This window comes from Caretta caretta, chromosome 12 (genome assembly GCF_965140235.1).
Source record: "Caretta caretta isolate rCarCar2 chromosome 12, rCarCar1.hap1, whole genome shotgun sequence".
Classification (NCBI taxonomy): domain Eukaryota; kingdom Metazoa; phylum Chordata; order Testudines; family Cheloniidae; genus Caretta; species Caretta caretta.
The window spans coordinates 1,600,433-1,623,690 of record NC_134217.1 but is presented as its reverse complement, the minus strand read 5'-3'; the positions used below and the strand labels follow the sequence as shown (position 1 = coordinate 1,623,690).

General features: G+C 50.3%; 2 protein-coding genes across 10 annotated transcripts in view; both read right to left on the bottom strand.

The window, feature by feature from the left end:
* Positions 1-5,158, bottom strand: part of LOC125620874 (zinc finger E-box-binding homeobox 2) — a 34,695-nt gene extending 29,537 nt beyond the window's left edge. For all 3 annotated transcript variants that reach the window (XM_048817100.2, XM_075118235.1, XM_048817099.2), the window contains exon 1: positions 3,843-5,158. In XM_048817100.2, the coding sequence (XP_048673057.2) occupies positions 3,843-4,885 (1,043 nt within the window). In that variant the 5' untranslated portion in view covers positions 4,886-5,158. The remainder of the gene's footprint in view (positions 1-3,842) is intronic.
* A 1,145-nt stretch (positions 5,159-6,303) lies between these two features.
* The window catches only part of WDR59 (WD repeat domain 59), an 88,334-nt gene continuing 71,379 nt past the window's right edge, over positions 6,304-23,258 (bottom strand). For 3 of the 7 annotated variants that reach the window (XM_048817075.2, XM_048817076.2, XM_048817078.2), the window contains 8 exons: positions 21,464-21,597; positions 18,358-18,439; positions 16,015-16,127; positions 12,983-13,130; positions 12,814-12,886; positions 10,576-10,702; positions 8,952-9,094; positions 6,304-7,133 (listed from right to left, as the gene is read on the bottom strand). In XM_048817075.2, the coding sequence (XP_048673032.1) occupies positions 6,898-7,133; positions 8,952-9,094; positions 10,576-10,702; positions 12,814-12,886; positions 12,983-13,130; positions 16,015-16,127; positions 18,358-18,439; positions 21,464-21,597 (1,056 nt within the window). In that variant the 3' untranslated portion in view covers positions 6,304-6,897. Of the gene's footprint in view, positions 7,134-8,951; positions 9,095-10,575; positions 10,703-12,813; positions 12,887-12,982; positions 13,131-16,014; positions 16,128-18,357; positions 18,440-21,463; positions 21,623-23,258 lie in introns of those variants that run through there. The other 4 variants (XM_048817080.1, XM_048817081.1, XM_048817079.2 and 1 more) reach the window with 3 other exon arrangements.

The following is a 23,258-nucleotide window of genomic DNA, read 5'->3' as shown; positions in this document are numbered from 1 at the left end:
GATGTTGGGGACACTGGGCATGGCCACTAGGTAACTCGAGGGGATGGAAGACCACAAGTGTCGATGAAGCCCCCTCGCACTAGGCTCAAGTGTCCTTGCCCCCCCCACCTGGAGGCACTCGCAGCAGTTATGCTGAGGATCTGCAACAATATGTTGCAGAGTCAGACTGCCTGAAACTAAACAAGGCCAAACAGGGCAGACATGGAAGAAAAATGCTGAATAAAGCAGCTTTATGTATAGGTTAACAAATGATACAAAAAACAAGGGGACTAGCTGGGAACTGGATTGGCTGGCTAGATGGATACTTAGGGCAGCTTGCTATTGGATAAGTATGCTGAAGAAAGGATGTATAAAAGCCCGTGTAACTTCCTGCTCTGTATGCAGGATTTGAGATCTTATTCTCCTTGTACCTTTTTGCAGCTGCAAATAAACTTTTCTGCTTCTCCACCCCGTTGTGATTATTGGGTGAAACACACCGGGTAGCGAACCAACCCCTGCTGTTGTTTGGCCTCTCAGCACTGGGTGCTGGCAACACTGAGACCTTCACTCAGCCCATAGAGAACAAACTAGGCTAACATCAAAGTACCCAGAACGCCACTGAATTTGGTTTGTGTGGAAGGGGGCTTGTTTGTTAGTTTTGTCTTTTTTCTTTAAACACTCGGTCTGCTTGGGGTCCTGAACACAAGTGCTTAATTAACACACTTATGAGCCATATTAAGCCTGGATGTAGCAGGCAGTGGTGTCACACCTGCATCTCCCCACCACCACCTCCTCCCCCACAAACAATCTTCACACCTGGGCTCTTCCCCCACCCCCACCTATTGTCCCTATCCCACACAACTAATCCCCTTACAAAGGCTCTCCTCAGTCTCCCTGCTACTGCCTACCCTCCCACACACTTTCATAGAATATCAGGGTTGGAAAGGACCTCAGGAGGTCATCTAGTCCAACCCCCTGCTCAAAAGCAGGACCCATCCCCAATTAAATCATCCCAGCCAGGGCTTTGTCAAGCCTGACCTTAAAAACTTCTAAGGAAGGAGATTCCACCACCTCCCTAGGCAACGCATTCCAGTGTTTCACCACCCTCCTAGTGAAAAAGTTTTTCCTAATATCCAACCTAAACCTCCCCCACTGCAACTTGAGACCATTACTCCTTGTCCTGTCCTCTTCTACCACTGAGAATAGTCTAGAACCATCCTCTCTGGAACCACCTCTCAGGTAGTTGAAAGCAGCTATCAAATCCCCCCTCATTCTTCTCTTCTGCAGACTAAACAATCCCAGTTCCCTCAGCCTCTCCTCATAAGTCATGTGTTCCAGACCCCTAATCATTTTTGTTGCCCTTCGCTGGACTCTTTCCAATTTATCCACATCCTTCTTGTAGTGTGGGGCCCAAAACTAGACACAGTACTCCAGATGAGGCCTCACCAATGTCGAATAGAGGGGGACGATCACGTCCCTCGATCTGCTCGCTATGCCCCTACTTATACATCCCAAAATGCCATTGGCCTTCTTGGCAACAAGGGGACACTGTTGACTGAAATCCAACTTCTCGTCCACTGTCACCCCTAGGTCCTTTTCTGCAGAACTGCTGCCTAGCCATTCGGTCCCTAGTCTGTAGCGGTGCATTGGGCTCTTCCATCCTAAGTGCAGCACCCTGCACTTATCCTTATTGAACCTCATCAGATTTCTTTTGGCCCAATCCTCCAATTTGTCTAGGTCCCTCTGTATCCTATCCCTGCCCTCCAGCTTATCTACCACTCCTCCCAGTTTAGTATCATCCGCAAATTTAATGAGAGTGCAATCCACACCATCTTCCAGATCATTTATTAAGATACTGAACAAAACCGGCCCCATGACCGACCCCTGGGGCACTCCACTTGACACCGGCTGCCAACTAGACATGGAGCCATTGATCACTACCCGTTGAGCCCGACAATCTAGCCAACTTTCTACCCACCTTATAGTGCATTCATCCAGCCTGTACTACTTTAACTTGCTGACAAGAATACTGTGGGAGACCGTGTCAAAAGCTTTGCTAAAGTCAAGAAACAATACATCCACTGCTTTCCCTTCATCCACAGAACCAGTAATCTCATCATAAAAGGCGATTAGATTAGTCAGGCATGACCTTCCCTTGGTGAATCCATGCTGACTGTTCCTGATCACTTTCCTCTCATGTAAGTGCTTCAGGATTGATTCTTTGAGGACCTGCTCCATGATTTTTCCGGGGACTGAAGTGAGGCTGACTGGCCTGTAGTTCCCAGGATCCTCCTCCTTCCGTTTTTTAAAGATTGGCACTACATTAGCCTTTTTCCAGTCATCCGGGACTTCCCCCGTTCGCCATGAGTTTTCAAAGATAATGGACAATGGCTCTGCAATCACAGCCGCCAGTTCCTTTAGCACTCTTGGATGCAACTCGTCCGGCCCCATGGACTTGTGCACATCCAGCTTTTCTAAATAGTCCCTAACCACCTCTTTCTCCACAGAGGGCTGGCCATCTATTCCCCATGTTGTGATGCCCAGCGCAGCAGTCTGGGAGCTGACCTTGTTCGTGAAGACAGAGGCAAAAAAAGCATTGAGTACATTAGCTTTTTCCACATCCTCTGTCACTAGGTTGCCTCCCTCATTCAGTAAGGGGCCCACACGTTCCTTGGCTTTCTTCTTGTTGCCAACATACCTGAAGAAACCCTTCTTGTTACTCTTGACATCTCTTGCTAGCTGCAACTCCAGGTCGATTTGGCCCTCCTGATTTCATTCCTACATGCCCGAGTAATATTTTTATACTCTTCCCTGGTCATATGTCCAACCTTCCACTTCTTGTAAGCTTCTTTTTTATGTTTAAGATCCGCTAGGATTTCACTGTTAAGCCAAGCTAGTCGCCTGCCATATTTACTATTCTTTCGACACATCGGGATGGTTTGTCCCTGTAACCTCAACAGGGATTCCTTGAAATACAGCCAGCTCTCCTGGACTCCTTTCCCCTTCATGTTAGTCCCCCAGGGGATCCTACCCATCCGTTCCCTGAGGGAGTCGAAGTCTGCTTTCCTGAAGTCCAGGGTCCGTATCCTGCTGCTTACCTTTCTTCCCTGTGTCAGGATCCTGAACTCAACCAACTCATGGTCACTGCCTCCCAGATTCCCATCCACTTTTGCTTCCCCTACTAATTCTTCCCGGTTTGTGAGCAGCAGGTCAAGAAAAGCTCCCCCCCTAGTTGGCTTCTCTAGCACTTGCACCAGGAAATTGTCCCCTACGCTTTCCAAAAACTTCCTGGATTGTCTATGCACCGCTGTATTGCTCTCCCAGCAGATATCAGGAAAATTAAAGTCACCCATGAGAACCAGGGCGTGCGATCTAGTAGCTTCTGCGAGCTGCCGGAAGAAAGCCTCATCCACCTCATCCCCCTGGTCCGGTGGTCTATAGCAGACTCCCACCACTACATCACTCTTGTTGCTCACACTTCTAAACTTAATCCAGAGATTCTCAGGTTTTTCTGCAGTTTCGTACCGGAGCTCTGAGCAGTCATACTGCTCCCTTACATACAGTGCTACTCCCCCACCTTCTCTGCCCTGCCTGTCCTTCCTGAACAGTTTATAACCATCCATGACAGTACTCCAGTCATGTAATTTATCCCACCAAGTCTCTGTTATTCCAATCACGTCATAATTCCTTGACATCACCAGGACCTCCAGTTCTCCCTGCTTGTTTCCAAGGCTTTGTGCATTCGTATATAAGCACTTGAGATAACCTGCTGATCGCCCCTCATTCTCAGTATGAGGCAGGAGCCCTCCCTTCACAGACATTCCTGCCTGTGCTTCCTCCCGGTATCCTGCTTTCCCACTTACCTCAGGGCTCTGGTCTCCTTCCCCTGGTGAACCTTGTTTAAAGCCCTCCTCACTAGGTTAGCCAGCCTGCTCGCAAAGATGCTCTTCCCTCTCTTCGTAAGGTGGAGCCCGTCTCTGCCTAGCACTCCTCCTTCATGGAACACCATCCCATGGTCAAAGAATCCAAAGCCTTCTCTCCGACACCACCTGCGTAGCCATTCGTTGACTTCCACAATTCGACGGTCCCTACCCAGGCCTTTTCCTTCCCCGGGGAGGATGGACGAGAACACCACTTGCGCCTCAAACTCCTTTATCCTTCTTCCCAGAGCCACGTAGTCCACAGTGATCCGCTCAAGGTCATTCTTGGCAGTATCATGGGTGCCCACGTGGAGAAGCAGGAAGGGGTAGCGATCCGAGGGCTTGATGAGTCTTGGCAGTCTCTCCATCACATCGCGAATCTTAGCCCCCGGCAAGCAGCAGACTTCTTGGTTTTCCCAGTCAGGGCGGCAGATAGATGACTCAGTCCCCCGGAGTAGAGAGTCCCCGACCACCACCACCCACCTCCTTCTCTTGGGAGTGGTGGTCGTGGAACCCCCCATCTCAGGACAGCACATCTCATGCCTTCCAACCAGCGGAGTCTCCTTCTGCTTTCTCCCCCCAGACATATCATCTGGTCCACTCTCCGCAATGGTACCTGTGGAGAGAACATGAAAGCGGTTAGTTACCTGTGTCCGCGTTGCTGGAACCCGGACATTCCCCCTTCTTCTTCTGGAGGTCACATGTTGCCAAGCTTCTTCACTGGCCTCTTGGCTCCATTGTGCAACCTGCTCTAAATCTTTAGAGCTTTGTGCCCGTAGAAGCATATCCTGACTTTTGTCCAGAAAATCCTCCGTTTCTCGTATGCAACGCAGGGTCGTTATCTGTTGCTCCAGACCTTCAATCTTCTCTTCCAATATGGAGACCAGCTTGCACTTTGTACAGACAAAGTCGCTTCTGTCCTGTGGAAGAAAGACAAACATGGCACATCCAGTGCAGGTCACAACAGCTGAACCCCCCCCTTCCATATCACCTTCCTACTATGAGCTTCCTCAGAGAAGTTGGCAAGATGTAAGCCTCACTGGGCTCACTCTAGGCGAACTCCCAGGCAAACTCCTGCTGTGTGCTGCTCTGCTGTCCCCCGCTGCTCATCTGGTTCGCTGACGCTCATCTGGTTCGCGAAGCTCTGGCTATTTTTAAACAGGGCTGTCACCCCTGGGCTTTCACCCCAGGGCTGTCACCTCCCTCTCTTCTACTACCTGCCCCCCAACACACACACACTGAGCCAACCCCCATCTTCAACCCAGACTCTCCCTCCCCACCCTCCCTCTGCCCCTGTCATACCAACCCCCACCTTAAACACCCTTCTTCTCCTACACCCCCCACACGGAGTCACTGCCAGCTCCCCCATCGCACCCTGACTTGCCCCACAACTGCCCCTTTCCTGCAAAACTGGGCTGTGCCCCCTCCCCTCCCCGGAGTGCAAGGGGGCAGTTCCTGGGCATTCCCACTGGCAGGGGGCACGGAAGCCAGCACTGACAAGTCCCACTGTCACCACCCTGCCCTGCTCCCAGGGACCACAGACCACCACCCCCACCTGAAGTGCAGGGTTGAGACAATGCCCAGGAGCCCCCAGGCATCACATTTGCTGGGGGGCTGCCCCCAGCTCCCCACCGCCCAGAGCTGCCCAGAGGGGGGGCAAGTGGGGCGATTTGCCCTGGGCCCCACAGGGGCCCCCACGAGTGTTTTCAGTGGCACTTCGGCAGCAGGGGGTCCTTCCGCTCCATGTTTTCGGCGAAGTGCCCCAAAGACCCTGAGCGGAAGGACCCCCTCCGCCAAAGACCCCAGGCCCCCTGAATCCTCTGGGCGGCCCTGCCACCGCCCCAGGAGAGTAGGGGAGACTCAGGGGTGGTGGGAGCCAGGAGCTCCAAGGGGGAAGTGAGCGCAGCAGGATTAGCACCAGGAACCCTCTCACTGCACCAGGCCATTTCCTTGGTTGGGGTTTCTTTTTGGTCTGCTCTGACAATTTAAGCTGGGGTGGCTGGTAGCATGGCGCGGGGCATTCTGGGACTAGTAGTGCAGCTGGCAGCCCAGGGCCCCAGTGAAACACAGCGGCGTGCAAACTACAACTCCCAGCACACCCTGCAACACCCAGTTCCTTTTGCACCTGTGCACTGCACTCCCCAGGCTGCTGAGTGTTTCAGCTGGCGCTGGGAAGTTGCTGACTCTTCACATTGCTGGGCTGTGGCCCAGGCCGGATTAATCCTTTGTGGACCCCTTCGAAGTGTGGGCCTGGCGCCCCCGGAGCCATTGTAAACCCTGTACTGACTGCACTGAGCTGGGGCGGGGGGGATTATACCATCTACAGTTATTAACCAACTGAATAGGAAACTAGGAAATTATCATTTAAAAGGTTTAAATTATCATTTAAAAGGTAGATTGATCCTTTTGTTTCATGTGATTAACAGAATTTTATTAGGCCAAGAAATCACAGTTCAGAAAAAACATTAAAAAAATCTCCCCTGACTCCTTGGTATTGAAATGTCTTCGCTCAGAGTCTCATTGTCCATTTGCTCTTTGAAGACTGAGTTAAGATTGGAACTTCACTCCTGTCTGGAAACGAGTTTCACCTTAACTTAGTTAAGAGGATTGTCTTTGTCAGGGGACTTGATCTTGTCCAACTTCTTCCCCCCAGGAGGCCCTTGGAAAGACCCTCCAGAGGGGGTGTTTCACACACTCCCTCCGGCCCCAGGGAGACGAACCGCCCGCCATGTACCCGTTCTAGCCGAGCCTGATTTTCCCAGAATGGCATTACGAGCAACGGCACAGGGAGTTTGGCCACTTCTAGCTAGAGACACCTGGGAAGATGTTGGAAGACGGGAAGCATTTGGTAATACCAGTACAATGCACAGCAAGGAAACCCTGCTTCAGCCCCCATAGGCATCCTCTGTAGATACTGTGGAGAGAAGCTGACTGACCGTGGTTTAGGAATAAGTGTTAGATCCAGTTCTGGGACGCTCTCTGCTCTCACTGACTGTGCTCAGAACGTGCTCTCAAGCAGACAGTGGCACCCGCAGCCGGTGGGGCACACTTCCTGGGTGCGAAACCACTCCATCATGTGACTGGTGTGTCCTCCATGCCCACAAGTGAGACAGAAATTGGAGGAGCCTCGCACTGCCACGTGGCAGATGGCACACTGGAAAGTGAAGCCCTTGCAGATGGCGCATTGGGTGCCCCGCACCTCGCTGCGGCAGTGAGTGCAGTACACCCCGAACTCTGGCAGTGGAGGAGAGGGAAAAGAAACAGAGAGAAAAACAGTTACTGCTGGCCCCTGTAGTCCTGGAGACTGCAGTTCTTTACTGGTCCCCGGGCAGGTGCAGCAGAGTCTCCCTCGTCTTCCACCAGCCCTGCTGATCTGCCTCAGACCTGACCTGGGGAGCCTGCCTCCCTGAGTAAGAGCAGAGTTCTTCTCACAAGCCTGTTACATTCTTTTGCTGCTCTGCTGAGGCTACCCAGTTAGGCGGAGACACCACAGCATGAGACCCATTAAAACAAGCCATCTGAACAGCATCAGGAGAAGGGAACTGCTTTTAGCCATGACTAACCTGGGCTGGACTGAGGTGCTGTGGAGGTGAAATCCTCAGCTGCCCTCTTCTCTCTCTACATTTCTGAAGAATTTTGTCTTTAGCATCCATCTCCTCCGTGAGAAACAAACAGGCACAAGCCAATCCCAGCATGTCAGGGGGAGCAAAGACGACCTCTGGTGTGAGGCTGCCATTTTCCTGGAGAAGAGCAGCCATGATCCAGGCTGCTCGGCTCTTCCAGCCCAATGACAAGGTGACGGGGCAAAGCGAGCTTCCTCACAGCTGCTGCTAATGCTGCTTTCCTGTCTGACATTACGCCCACCCAGAAGTGCAGTGTGCCTTCCTCTTGCTAAGCCTGCTGGAGAACTGCAATGGGCAGCCACAGGGTTTGGGGGAGTATCTGGCCCACCCATTTTTAGGCTGGGTTTCCTAAAGCCAGAAAACAGGCTTTTGTGATTCTACCCACTAGACCGGGGTGGGCAAACTTTTTGGCCCGAGGACCACATCAGGGTTCCAAAACTGTATGGAGGGCTGGGTAGGGAAGGCTGTGCCTCCCCAAACAGCCTGGCCCCTGCCCCCTATCCACCCCCTCCCACTTCCTGCCCCCCTCAGAACCCCCCACCCATCCAACCTCCCCTGCTCCTTGTCCCCTGACTACCCCCTCCTTGTCCCCTGACCCCCCACCCTACCCAACCCCCGCCCCTCGCTCCCTGTCCCCTGACTGCCCTGACCCCTACCCACACCCCTGCCCCTGACAGGCCCCCTAGGACTCCCACACCTATCCAACCCCTCCTGTTCCTTATCCCCTGATTGCCCCCCCCCAACCTCCTCCCCATCCAACAACCCCCTGTCCCCTGACTGCCCCCCAGGACCTCCTGCCCCTTATCCAATTACCCCGCCCCCTCCGCCTTACCATGCCGCTCAGAGCAGCATGTCTGGTAGCCACGCCACCTTGCTGCCTGGCAGGAGCTAGCAGCCCCGCCGCACAGAGCGCTGGCAGCATGGCGAGCTGAGGCTGCGGAGGAGGGGGGACAGCAGGGGAGGGGCCGTGGGTAAGCCTCCCTGGCCAGGAGCTCAAGGGCCGGGCCGGGCGTGGCCCATAGTTTGCCCACCTCTGCACTAGACATTGTGAGAACCTCTTAATCCATAGTCAGCGATTGGGTTGGCTCCCCATACTACCCCAGATGAGGAACAGCCTCTAGCACTGTCAAGAGGCCATCACTACACAGGGGTAAACACACTTCCAGCTAGTAACATCCCTCCGTCCCACATACAAAGCCACTTAGCCAAGATCTAAAGAGCCCATCTCCACTGTGAACTGCCAACGGGGGGGGGGAGGGGGGGGGGGGGGCTGAGTACTTACCAAGCAATTTTCTGCCACAGCCAGTCTCTTGATGGACTTAATGGATACATCTTAGGTCATCATGTCTGCTGAATATTTATCCCCAAACCTTTGAGGCAGGACAAGGACAGTACAGGGTAACTGGAAGAGGCAGAATTACACACTCACCAATTCCCTTGTGCGGGTCGGGCGGACAGGAGACAAACTTCAGAACCTCAGCCCGTTTCTCTCGTAGACCCCAGCGATAAAGGATTTCCCCGTAGCATTTCTTGAAGTCATCAAACTGCTGAGTGTTGGCAGGGTCCAGGAGCCTAGAGGAAGGACCCACACAGTCAGTCACTTGATCTGTTCACTCACCACAGCTCTAGCTGCGATTCTCAACCCAGCCACCAGCAATGGCTATGAAGTCACTTCACAGGTAGCTACGGGAGCAACATATTATTTTCCTAGTCTCTCAGACAGTGTTATAATGTTTTGAATGACAATGTCACAGTGAGCCTGAGTGGACCACATCTGTCATCGGAACTAGGATGCGTGGGGGAGGATCAGGTTCTCTTCTGAAGCCCTCGCTGCAGCTGATTCATGAAAAGATTTCACAGGCAGTCAGCCAATCACTTGAGCAGAATTGGTTTGGCACATTAAGCTTTCAAGGCCACTAACTGAGTGAAAGTCTGGACTAAGGGCTTGCCAACTCCCCCTTGATTAGCTGTAATGCCACCACGGAACAGCTAGCTATACAGCCTTCCAGCTGACTCTGAGAACTACAGAACCCTCTGTGGAGAAAGAAGTGGTTCGGTCCTGGGGCCGGTTTTGTTCAATATCTTCATAAATGATCTGGAGGATGGTGTGGATTGCACTCTCAGCAAATTTGCGGATGATACTAAACTGGGAGGAGTGGTAGATACGCTGGAGGGGAGGGATAGGATACAGAAGGACCTAGACAAATTGGAGGATTGGGCCAAAAGAAATCTGATGAGGTTCAATAAGGATAAGTGCAGGGTCCTGCACTTAGGATGGAAGAATCCAATGCACCGCTACAGACTAGGGACCGAATGGCTAGGCAGCAGTTCTGCGGAAAAGGACCTAGGGGTGACAGTGGACGAGAAGCTGGATATGAGTCAGCAGTGTGCCCTTGTTGCCAAGAAGGCCAATGGCATTTTGGGATGTATAAGTAGGGGCATAGCGAGCAGATCGAGGGATGTGATCGTTCCCCTCTATTCGACATTGGTGAGGCCTCATCTGGAGTACTGTGTCCAGTTTTGGGCCCCACACTACAAGAAGGATGTGGATAAATTGGAGAGAGTCCAGCGAAGGGCAACAAAAATGATTAGGGGTCTAGAACACATGACTTATGAGGAGAGGCTGAGGGAACTGGGGATGTTTAGTCTGCGGAAGAGAAGAATGAGGGGGGATTTGATAGCTGCTTTCAACTACCTGAAAGGGGGTTCCAAAGGGGATGGCTCTAGGCTGTTCTCAATAGTAGCAGATGACAGAACAAGGAGTAATGGTCTCAAGTTGCAGTGGGGGAGATTTAGGTTAGGAAAAACTTTTTCACTAGGAGTGTGGTGAAACACTGGAATACGTTACCTAGGTAGGTAGTGGAATCTCCTTCCCTAGAAGTTTTTAAGGTCAGACTTGACAAAGCCCTGGCTGGGATGATTTAGTCAGGGATCGGTCCTGCTTTGAGCAGGGGGTTGGACTAGATGACCTCCTGAGGTCCCTTCCAACCCTGATATTCTATGTTTCTATGAACTGCCCAGAAGCTGCACAAACGGGAGTTGCTGTGTGCTACCTTTTGTTCTTGTCGTGTTGATCTCTCTCGCGCTCCCGGTGGTCAGCGTACGTCAGGTTTCCATAGCGGAGGTCGTCAGGCGAAGACTCGCACCAGGCGGTGAATGTGTGCTCTGTCTCTTTGCTTGCTGCATAAGTCAAAAGATGGTTAATGTGCCCCAGAAAGGCAGTGATGAGTGGGGTATGAATGAGGCCCTGTGATGTGGGGAGGAGATGTGAAAGTTAGATGGAAGCACGTGCAGCTATGTGCTCTCCCACCCTAGGAAGTGTTAATATTGTCTTCTACACCAGTACGTCTTAACCAGGGGTCCGGGGCGCCCCCTGGGGGCTGTGAACAAGTTTCGGGGTTCTGCCAAGCAGGACCAGTGTTAGACTCGCTGGGGCCCAGGGCAGAAAGCCGAAGCTCCACTGCATGGCCCTGAGCCCCGCCACCTGGGGCTGAAGCAGAAGCCTGAGTAACTTAGCTTCACGGTACCCCCTGTGATGTGGGGCCCTGGGCAATTGCCCTGCTTGCTACCCCTTAATACCAGTCCTGGTTTTTATATGCAGAAAACCAGTTGTTGTGGCACAGGTGGGCTGTGGAGTTTTAGAGCACGTTGTGGGGGCCTCAGAAAGCAAAAGGCTGAGAACCCCTGGTCTACACCATTACAAACACTCCTACATCGCAGGGAGCCAGAGCCAACCCTTTCATTTGCAATCAGCCTCTTGCGAGCATCCCTCCAGCTCCCCAGCAAAGGGGCCATGCAATGACTGTATGGGGAGAAGGCTCCCAGGACACAGGAAATCTGGATTCAGAAGGCTGCACCTGTCTTCCACCCCATATGAAAACAAGCAGATTGCTTCACAGGAGACTTGCACCGCTGGGTGCTGGTAGGAAAGTTAGCACCAGTACGGTTCCATTCCCAGTGGCTGGGAGCACACTGGTGTCAGGGGTTCCACACCTTGGGCTGGGGGAGGGGAGGATTCTTGTTCCTCTAGGGCCATGTGAGGAGGCTGGTATCAAAAGGGGCCTCATGGAGGAAATCTTTCAGAGAAGCGCATGACCCCTGGGTGTAGGGAGAAGAGTGGCACACCAACATCAGTGGGATTGTCCTTGCTTCTGCTCCCTTCCCTGTTCCACAGATAGCTGCAAACTGCACGGAGCGATTAAAGGTTTGCTGCTGCTTGGGCCCAATGTAGGCCATTGAGAGTCAAATATCATGTAAATGGCATTACGCTGGATCCTGGGGAAACAAAAGCGTTAACTTGGTGGGAAATGCCTGTAGGATCCAAAGTATTTGTGTCACTTTTAAGGGCTGCCACCGACACTCGAGCCTTCCCGACTGCCACTATTCTAGCTAAGCCATCGCAAAGTCAAGAAGCAAGCGCCTCTCCCACAACTCTGGAGTAGAGAGAAAACGCGAAGGCCCTGGTCATAGCCCTTCCAGCAAATATCTGAATTGTCCCAACTGGTAATGGCTATGGGCTGCGGTGTACAGAATGACTGGCTTCAAAGTGGACAAGTGCTCTGGCAGCAATGATCCCACATCACCTTGTGTGACCAGCACAGCAACAAGGCAGTGTCACCTGGAGCATCTGCCAAGCCAGGAGAGGAGCAAAATATCACCAGCCACAGCCACCTACTTATCTTTGGTCACAAATACCCGGGAAAATAGAAGGGATGGGATGGATATTTGGAATCAAGTCCTCGAAAGCTGAATGGGGCTTGGGGAAGGTTTGCTCTATTAGACAAAGCAAGCTGCCTCGGTTCCTTGTAGTCCAATATCAGAGAGACAGGTTGTCTAGTAATAGGGTCATTCTGAGTGGTTTGTCCCACCACCCATCTGCCATGGGGAGAGACACTGCCATAGAGAGAGCTGGTTTTGGCTCCAGTGTGATCTCCCATCCAGCGCGCTGACAGTGACCTGGAGTCCTCGTGCACATCAGGTGAATTTTGCAGGGAGACTCGTTCCACCAGTGCACAGTTTGACAGAACACACTATGGAAGGACGGAAGAGTCAGAAGAAACATCAACATTAAACCATTAACAGGGGCAGATGGCACTTGGAGTCATGCTCATTTCCAGCCATGGTACCTGACCCACCAAAAAAACCATGGAATTTTGCTCTTTGCTTCTCAGATCCACAACCACTTGCAATTCTTTACCACCATCACCACCACAGATAGCCATTTATTGCCTAGGGTGCTCATGCGAATAAAGTCATTTCCTCTACCTGTCCACTCCCCTGCCTCTCCATACCTATGTTCCAGCCTCCAGTGTTGAGTCCAGGATCTGACATGCTGGAACAGGAGCCCGAAGACGTAAAGCTGGGCTGTTGAGTGGAAACAAGAGGAAGTTGTGTCACACACGAACCAAAGCTATTTCAGATTTTCAAGAAAAGCAGTTGGAAAGAAATGGCTGTGCATACATATCGGCTGTGGGAGAGCCCGTTGGAGGAACGCTGAAGGAAGGGTCCAGAGGAACTCACGCATCCCTGCAGCCTGGACTGGGCCTCAAACACACTGCAGAGCATGGCCAGGGTCTGCACGTCATGGAGCTGACAGTAATGAGCCAGCCTGAGAGAGGAGGAAAAGGGAGAGAGCAGGAGCTGAGGCAGAATTCACCAGCCAAAGGGAACACTGACAGCAGGCCAGGGGTTGGGGGACCTTATGGAACTAACTATGCCCTGCTGCTCAGAGGGTGTATGGGGTCTGGGGGAAATAGACTCTCCTTTTCATTACTTTACAAATAGATAAAAGAGCTTCCAGTTGGATAGACAATCAAGACCTAATTCCCAAGAGATGATGCCTCTCCGCATGGGGGTACCTAATCCCTTACTGTGGGGTGTTTCTTAAGGACCCCATCTGCACTGGGCATGCCCAAGGATCCTGGGGTCTGCACAGCTCCAAAGAGCAGTTCTGCAGGAGCAAGGTTAATTTGAGCCATGAGACTCGCCGTCTGATCATTTTGGTGAAGATACTCAGACTTCTCAGGCTCCTGGGGCCACTCCCTGCCCAGACCCCAACCCCAGCTTATAGGCCAGAGCAACGGGGATGAGACCAAAGTTTCATTCCTAAAGAGAGTTAGTTGATAGGGAGGCTTGGGGATGGATTTAATATAGAGCAGCCTGCAACACTGGCAGGAGATGGGATCCAAATGAGAGATCCAAAGTGTGCACTCTGCTCTCTACAAGCAGGATAATTAATAGGAGATGAATGGGGATTTGGGGTGAATTTCATCTATTTTGACATGTGGAGATTGTGCCATGTCCTACGAATCAGGGCTTTGGCCTGGAGCTTGGAGCAGTTCCGGAGCACCGGAGCTGCAGGTTTTTGCCTGGAGCTGGAGCAGAGCCGGAGCACAGCTCCAAAGCCCTGCTACGAATACACTGGTACCTGAGACAGAGACAGCAGATTTGGCCACTGTCAAGAGGTCAAACTAGGTGAATTAGTGGAGATAACTGTTCATGGCAAGGAAGATAGTGAACTAAGATCTCTACTTATTATCGTTTGACTAATGTAGTTATCTCCCACTTCCCTTCTCCCTCCTCCCCTTTGCCTCATTCACCATCATCGTCAGGCGATAATGTAGCCTGCAAACTCTTTTGGGGCAGGGACTATCTTTTAACTGTGTCTGTATAGTACCTAGCACAGCAGGGCCCTGTTTTCTGATTGGCATCCACAGGCTTTACTGCAATACAAACCACAGATGCTTCCTCCCAGCCAAACATAAGAGCAGCACCAACAAAGGGAGTTCTCTTCACCGTCTTGGTGAAGGACAGAGATTGGCACTGGTTGGAGGATGGTTATAAGAATGGACTGTTCCTCTTTCCCATACCAGGGCAGAACTAGGGCAGAGCCCATATAGCAGGTTTGGCAGAGCTGTCAGCAAAGCAACTCAAAGCAGATTCTAAGCTTCAGAACAGATTAGCATCGGCTATCAACACTTCCTGTCCAAACAGATTCAGATCAATGTCATGAGGTAGGTAATGTGCTGTGCAAGAGGTCTGAGTCTCAATCAGGCCTTAATGGAGAAAGCTACCAGGAAGCTCTCTGGATGACAAGAGATAGTTTGTACTTGGAGCAACAGCAGGGAATTTGATTGTTTAACTGGCAGCCAAATCAAGGCATTCAGTTGGAAGGTGGCGAGGGAAAGAATCATAGAATATCAGGGTCGAAAGGGACCCCCGAAGGCCATCCAGTCCAACCCCCTGCTCGAAGCAGGACCAATTCCCAGTTAAATCATCCCAGCCAGGGCTTTGTCAAGCCTGACCTTAAAAACCTCTAAGGAAGGAGATTCTACCACCTCCCTAGGTAACGCATTCCAGTGTTTCACCACCCTCTTAGTGAAAAAGTTTTTCCTAATATCCAATCTAAACCTCCCCCACTGCAACTTGAGACCATTACTCCTCGTTCTGTCATCTGCTACCATTGAGAACAGTCTAGAGCCATCCTCTTTGGAACCCCCTTTCAGGTAGTTGAAAGCAACTATCAAATCCCCCCTCATTCTTCTCTTCTGCAGGCTAAACAATCCCAGCTCCCTCAGCCTCTCCTCATAAGTCATGTGTTCTAGACCCCTAATCATTTTTGTTGCCCTTCGCCGGACTCTCTCCAATTTATCCACATCCTTCTTGTAGTGTGGGGCCCAAAACTGGACACAGTACTCCAGATGAGGCCTCACCAATGTCGAATAGAGGGGAACGATCACGTCCCTCGATCTGCTCGCTATGCCCCTACTTATACATCCCAAAATGCCATTGGCCTTCTTGGCAACAAGGGCACACTGCTGACTCATATCCAGCTTCTCGTCCACTGTCACCCCTAGGTCCTTTTCCGCAGAACTGCTGCCTAGCCATTCGGTCCCTAGTCTGTAGCGGTGCATTGGATTCTTCCATCCTAAGTGCAGGACCCTGCACTTATCCTTATTGAACCTCATCAGATTTCTTTTGGCCCAATCCTCCAATCCTGGATAAAAGCAGCAGTTCCCTCTTACATCAGGCCTCCTCCGTGCTAGTCAATCCAGATGTCTTGGAGCACCACATAGTGTACCATACACATTACATCAGAGCAGAAGCTAATCTTAGCTCAGCCAAAGGGCAGGTGGTTACTTGACGAGAGTGCCAGGGCTGCCTTCTATTTGCAATAAACAGATTTGTGGCTTCCCTCCTTTGTCCCATGAACGTGCACCTCACGATGGAGATGGAGCAGTCTCCCCATGTCCTATAACCCCATACTAAAGGTGTGGGCAGTCACAAGAAGTGCTAGAGAACTCCACAACTAGAGGTTATGCACTGGTTATCCCTGCATCAGCCTTTAGGCAGGATCTCTTAGCTCAAAGTCATTGGGATTAGCAAGCAGCTCCTCTCATCTGAGTCTGAAACAAGACCCTACAACTTTCAGCTCTGAACAGCTCTGCTCCAGAGACTACCGCTGCCCCTGCTTTGAGCCTTCAGAGACCTACAAGGACTCCAGGAGCTGACGTCCAAATGGATGTTGAGCCCAGGGCGTCTCCAAATCCGGGTCAGACTTTGGTCCAAGACAGAGATCTGTGGCTACCGTAGCCAGTGACCAGACCTGGACAGATACAAGAGAAACAGCGTCAAAGACAACTAGAAACAGAAATATACCTGCACTGAGGGCTCTGACCTCGCGCTGCAGTCAGGCATGCAAGGTTCAATAATGGCAGAATTCTTTCTTAACAGGTACAGCTGATTTGCTAGAGGCCCCAGAATCAGCCAAACCCTGATGGTTTTGGAGTTGGGCTCCATAATTATGGAGGATCAGTCAGTCATGTGAACCAACTAGCTACCTCTTAGCTGCAGGAAAGCAGTGTTAGCTGTTGGGGAGGGACCCCATTGACAGACCAGACCAGACCAGGGGTCCATCTAGTCTATTAGCCTGTCTGTGACAGCGGACAGCACCAAATACTTCAGTGCAATGTGCAAGAAGTTCCCTAGGGAACAATTATGGAATAAATCGTTGATAGGAGGAGTTTCTTCTTAACCCCCACCCATTTTGAGGTTGGTTTATGCCAGGCAGTGGGAGGTTATCATCATCAATAAGTGTCTAATCTGATTTTTAAAATCTGATGGTGCTCTTGACCTCTGTGACACTGTGTCAATGAGTTCCACAGGTGAACTACAACATATTAAAACACTTGACCTTTGATCAGTTTTAAATTTGCTGCCTTTCAGTTTTATTGAACGCTTCTTGTTCTTTTATTATGCATGAGGAGCACCTCATTCGCCATCTGTATACCTAACCCATTCATTATTTTGTATACTCTATCACATCCCCTCTGATTTGTCTCCCTTCTAAACTAAACCGTCCCAGACTTTTCAATCTCTCTCCACTGAGACATCTCTCTAGGACTCATTCACTCTTCTCACCAGTCTTTAACCCCTTGCTAAGTTTTCTGCTATATCCTTGTGAGATGGGGTGACCAAAACTGCACACAGTATTCTAGCTGAGGGTGAACCACTGATTCCGTCACAGAAAAGGAAGAGGGCAGGGAGGGAGGTGTTAGAAGGGCAATGGCAGGTAAGAGACAAGACAAGAGAGCTGAGAACATGGGAGAGAATAGGAAGGTGGAGAGAACGTAGAATGCAAAGAAACAGAGCCAGGGAATTTCAGGAGTGTGGCAGCACTGTGGTACCTGGGGAGATTGGAAAGGATTGAAGTACAGAAGCAAAGCAGGCCCTGAGTGAAGCAGCAGGCCACAGGGGCCAGGGGAAAGCAGGGTAATTCATACAAAGCAGGCTCATAAGGGGACATTGGGAAATTGTCATGCTGCAGCTCGGGGCTCCAGGTCTCAGCTGAGGAGCAGGACATTTCTGTAATGCTGCAGTGCAGGTGGGGGAATGAAATGCAAAAGTGGTGTAAGCACTGCAGCAATCAGCCAGTAAATCCTTCTAGGAATTAGCCTTTCCTATGACGTGCTATTGGATCCTTTTAATCCTTACATCACGTGAATCAGAAAATGTTTGTGGTTTATATTTAAGGAACACAAATATTTTTAAGGCTCGACATTTAGGTTTTTAAAACTTTTTTTTAAAAAAGCTTAAAATGAATTGAAACATTTGTATGAACTTAAGCAAATCAAATGAAATAGTGATTTAAAGGTATAACGTTTTGCTGGAGGGTTTGCAACACAAACATCAGACTATCCTGCTAAGGTAGGAGAATCAGAAGGTAACAGAGTACAAACAAAATGAAACTGAAACTAGTCTGTTTTCACCGGCCCAGTGGAATCCAATGCAAAGTAAGCAGCGTGATGGAGAAAAGGAAGGTCTCAATACCCGAAACACTATTAGATTGTAAGGTCTTTGGGGCACAGGCTGTCCGCCTTTTGTATTCGTCCCTATGGGTATGAGCCCCACAAGGAGAAGAGAGAGAGAGTTCCTCTTGCCAAAATGCTTACAGCAGCTGCAGTGATTTTGATGCATGGCCATTCCAGTCACTGACACAGTAGCACGCCCTGTGTCTAGGTTGGCCTATGAGAAATTCTCAGAGCACCTAGTCATCTCAGCTGGTTTGGCAAAGGGTCTGAAACGAACCATTTGCTGGCCTGGCCAGGGATTTCTCAATGAGATGTTACAAAAGTGTCAGTGCTTCTGCCCCAGTTACCAGGGATGACTCGTCTTAACCCTTCCAGGTGGTCTCTGCAGCGACTGCTGTGCCCCAACGACCCAGCCATGCCCTTGAAATCCAGGATGATGGCATGAGAATGACAAGGCGAGAGTAACGTGTTCACTAAGGCGTCCCGTTCAGCTGCTGTGCTCTAGATAAAGGGCAAGCCCAATACCTGGACGAGATCCCTACGTCCAACTGCCAGGGCTGAGGAGGCATTCTTCTGGCAGGTCTCCTGAATGTTACTGACGTTCAGTCTGAAAAAGAAAGAGGGCTCATCTCTTACTGACACACTACTTGCCAAGGGAGGGTTGGCTATGGATCACGACTACTGGACAGAACTCCCTAATCACACTGCAGGGTCAGATCGATCAGCATTTCCTCCACAGTCATTAAGAGACACCCGACCGCATGCCATCCAGCCGCCCTAACAGAGTGTCCACTGCACAACGTCCTGTTTCAATCCAACAGTGAATAGCAGGATCTGCTCTGACAGTCATCCGGAGATGGTCCACCACCAAAGAGTTATTACCATGGTGACATACTGGTGCAATGTGGAGCTGAGATTTGTTCTTGTACCCAGAAGCTGATAGCCATCTGGGCTGCCCCATTTACAAATTATTGTTACCATTCAATCCACCAGTCAGTTCATTTTATAGCCAGCTCTAGACTTTGAGGGGGAGCCAGGTATGACCCTGGGTGGGATGACATGCCACCACTGACAAGCCTCCAGCAGCACTGAGGGATTAGTGAGGCAGTACATGGACTTCACAGCTACTTGGCGGATTTCACGCTCACTGGCGGCAACACAGCTCCCCTAAACACCCCCATGATTTTCTCTTTCATCTGTTTCCATTCCTATCAGGGAGTACTGGGGAAAAGACTGCATAAGACCTTACAAGCAAATGGACCAGAAAGAGACCCTCCCCCTTTAAAGACAACCTGCAAATGTGAAACAATTGGCCAGTGGCTGGGTTATTTTTGCTTCTTTATGATAGAAAAGGTAGGGAAGGGATTTTGTGTTTTTTTTCCTTTTTAAAAACACATGACATTTAGGGACCATCTCGCCTCAAAGGTCCTCTGCTGACGAGGGAGAATGACAAGATCACTAGAATGGAAATGAAAGTGTAGCAATTGAAAGAAGAGTTTTCCCATCTGTTTTTTTGTTTGCTTTAGAACTTCAATGACTAATTAGCACATTGGAGAAAGGATGTCTTTAATAAAGATTCAGCACCTCCATACTTTTGATTAAGAGGAAAGCACTCACAATACAGATGCACAGCCCTGAAATTAATATGCTGTGATACAGGAAGGCCAGAGAACAGTGGTAGAGTGTTAGAGGGGAAATATATAAGCCCTAGGCTAATTAAGGCATGGTTCCCTGTAGACTAGGGAGGGTTGCTACAGGTTAATTGGAGCACCTGTTGTCAATTAAGGCCCTGTCAGGAACCTAATAAAATCTTCAGGCAGTCTGTCATAAATATAAAGGGAAGAGTAAACCCCTTTGAAATCCCTCCTGGCCAGGGGAAAGCTCCTCTCACCTGTAAAGGGTTAAGAAACTAAAGGTAACCTCGCTGGCACCTGACCAAAATGACCAATGAGGAGACAAGATACTTTCAAAAGCTGGGAGGAGGGAGAGAAACAAAGGGTCTGTGTCTGTGGGTATGCTGCTTTGCCGGGGATAGAACAGGAATGGAGTCTTAGAACTTTTAGTAAGTAATCTAGCTAGGTACGTGTTAGATTATGATTTCTTTAAATGGCTGAGAAAAGAACTGTGCTGAACAGAATAACTATTTCTGTCTGTGTATCTTTTTTGTAACTTAAGGTTTTGCCTAGAGGGGTTCTCTATGTTTTGAATCTAATTACCCTGTAAGGTATCTACCATCCTGATTTTACAGGGGGATTTCTTTATTTCTATTTACTTCTATTTTTATTAAAAGTCTTCTTGTAAGAAAACTGAATGCTTTTTCATTGTTCTCAGATCCAAGGGTTTGGGTCTGTGGTCACCTATGCAAATTGGTGAGGCTTTTTATCCAACATTTCCCAGGAAAGGGGGGGTGCAAGTGTTGGGAGGATTGTTCATTGTTCTTAAGATCCAAGGGTCTGGGTCTGTAGTCTCCTAGGCAAATTGGTGAGGCTTTTTACCAAACCTTGTCCAGGAAGTGGGTGCCAGGTTTTGGGAAGTATTTTGGGGGGAAAGACGCGTCCAAACAGCTCTTCCCCAGTAACCAGTATTAGTTTGGTGGTGGTAGCGGCCAATCCAAGGACAAAGGGTGGAATATTTTGTACCTTGGGGAAGTTTTGACCTAAGCTGGTAAAGATAAGCTTAGGAGGTTTTTCATGCAGGTCCCCACATCTGTACCCTAGAGTTCAGAGTGGGGGAGGAACCTTGACACAGTCAGAGGGGGAGGAGGAAGGAGAGAGGACTGGAGCGTGGAGGGTTGTTGTGAGATTTGGAAGACCAGAGAACTGAGGTAAGGGAGACCCTGCTGCAGCAGGACAGGGAGACTCCCTCCCCACAGCGTTGAAGGACTGAGGGTAAGAAACCTGCAGGGGCTGAGAGGGGCTGGGATTCAGAGCAAGGAGCAAACCCAGACCCCTCCCGTTTCCCTCCTCTATTGCCTTCCTGGGCCACTAGCGGGGCCCTCAGCACCCAAGAGCAGGGGCAAGGGGTGGCGTCTTAATGCCCCCGAGGGCCCCCCTCCCCCCCAAGAAAAGGGCACGTCCCACCATATGAACATTGGCCATCTTGTCACAACGCGCGCGCACACAAAGTTGAAAACACCTTTTTGAGAGCAAGAGAGAGGAAGAGTGTTTGAGTGTATGTGCACGCATAGGTAGGTAGATAGAGAGATAAACAGATAGCTATGGATTTCCAGGCCTCCTCATCCATTGTAAAGAAGCAAAAAAGGGCGAAAGCCCATTCCAAAACCAACCCTTTAGAGTTCTCCTTTAACATGCACCCCTATGAAAAGGGGCCCACGCTCACAATGTTTGTTTCAAATGATGAAGTCCTGCAACAGCCAGATATACAATTTTCAGCTGCTAGGGCTGGCGCTGGTTCCCACATTTCCTTCACCATGCATCCCTTCCAGAAGTTTTTGGGAAAGAAGCCATCTCTCCTAGGTAGACAGGGACACCATGGGAATGATGCAAGAGGTGAAGGATGGTGCTCAGTGGAACAAGATGTTGATTGATTTTGACACTGCAGAGCACAGCGGTGGCATTGAGGGCCACCTTAGTTCGGGGCTAGAGATAGGGCTCTGTGGGCTGGTACTCACATGTACTGCTCCCCCAGTGATTTGTGCACGGGAAGCAGGCAAGAGATATCCTGTATGATGACTTTGCCAGCAGCTTTAATAGGTCGGTTATTCGCATCTGTCCCCTCACGCTTGCTTTTCCATCTCCTTGATTTCTGCAGAATAGATGGCAACAAGTAACTGAGGGAGGAAGACAGCAGCTGTTATCAGGGCAGGAACAATGCATGAGCATCAGGAGTAATGCAAGCAGCACCCACCCCTGCCTTCCGAAAGCTGTGTGTTACCCCCCGAAGAACAATAATAATTACATTAATTAACAAGTGTCTCCATCTCTAGGAAGTGAAAGCCAGGCAAGTGGCAAGCTCAAGGGCAAACACACACGCTTGAGAGGGATTTTACAAATTCCAGGGGGGTAGGCAGTAAAAACAAATCAATACCTAGCAAGCCAATAATATGCAGAAAGTGTGGCAGAAGGACCAGTAAAATATCTTCAATGGTTCTGGGTCTGGTCCCAAGAGCCCACTGTACACAGGACGACCACTGAGTTCAGCAAGAGCTCTGAGCAGAGATGTGTGGGAGGAGGTCCTTTATTTGCCGCTAGCTTCAGACCAGAGTTACAAAGAGAAGTTGACATGCCCATGTTGTCTCTTCTACCTAGTTCTAATGGGTCCTTTGTGTGTCATTGTTTAGGACCAGGGTGGGACTGACTTGGATTCCAGTGCCTCCTTGTCTACAGCATTCACCAATGCTTCTGTCTGAGAATAAAAGCTGGCTGCCTGGTGGCAACACTCAATCAGAGGAGCCCAGGACCTTCCTACAGCAGTCGCCACTCAGAACCGGCTAATTTCAGGAGACAGAGCAAGGAAGCCAAGCATTTCCCCAAATGGCCACAGAGTTTTCACCTTTATGCCAGGATGTATAAAACTACTTGGGCCACCCACATCAATTATTTTAGATGGCCAGTTTCCTGGCCTCTTCCAACTCCTCAGCTTGTCGGCCCACCACTGGAGGGAGAGGAGTGGGTGCATGCAGTGGCCTGACCACCCGAAGGGCCTGGAGCAATGTCTTGCAGGAGACACTGACTGCTACGTGATGCTCTCGGATTGTGCCTTTGATTCCTGGAAAATCCAAGATGGGCAATGGATCTCTTGGTGAGCAGAGTGAAATAGCAAGGGTCTGCTGAACGCGCCCTGACTGCACAGGAACAGACTGGGCAGGCTTAAAAATTACACACACAGGCACTTGATTTTTAAAGGTCATTTAAAATTAATTCCTCCCTTACTGACTCTGGGTTTTGCCATGCAGCAGCTGAGGTCATCACTAGAACCTGCCACACAGAACCAAGAAGGAATGCACGCTCCTTACCTGGTTGAGATGGCACAGGTGAGACAGAGCCCGGAGGGTCTGGACCTGGGCTCTGGCAGGTAAGTGAAGGACAGATTTTTTTAAAGAGAGTCTAGGATGGGATTTAAGGTCAGGGTGACATAGGAGCACATATCCCATTGACTTTCAATGAGGCAGATGTGGGTGCTTTTCAAAGCCCCACCCATACTTCTGTAGCCTGCACAGGTATGATCTGATATTCAGAGGCATTGAGCATTTACATCAAAAGGGGTGCTGTGGATGCTGCTCAGAACCTCTGAAAATCCAGCTACCAGGGCTCTGCCCTCACGTCCAGCTGTGCAAACCCCAGAGAATCAGGGCAGAAATTTTGACATTCAACAGCATTGTGTATTTGTTCCTAAAAGCATCAGAATTCATCTCTGAGTGGGATCACTCTGTAGGGTGTGGGCCAGTGTCCTCTCTGATATGCAGG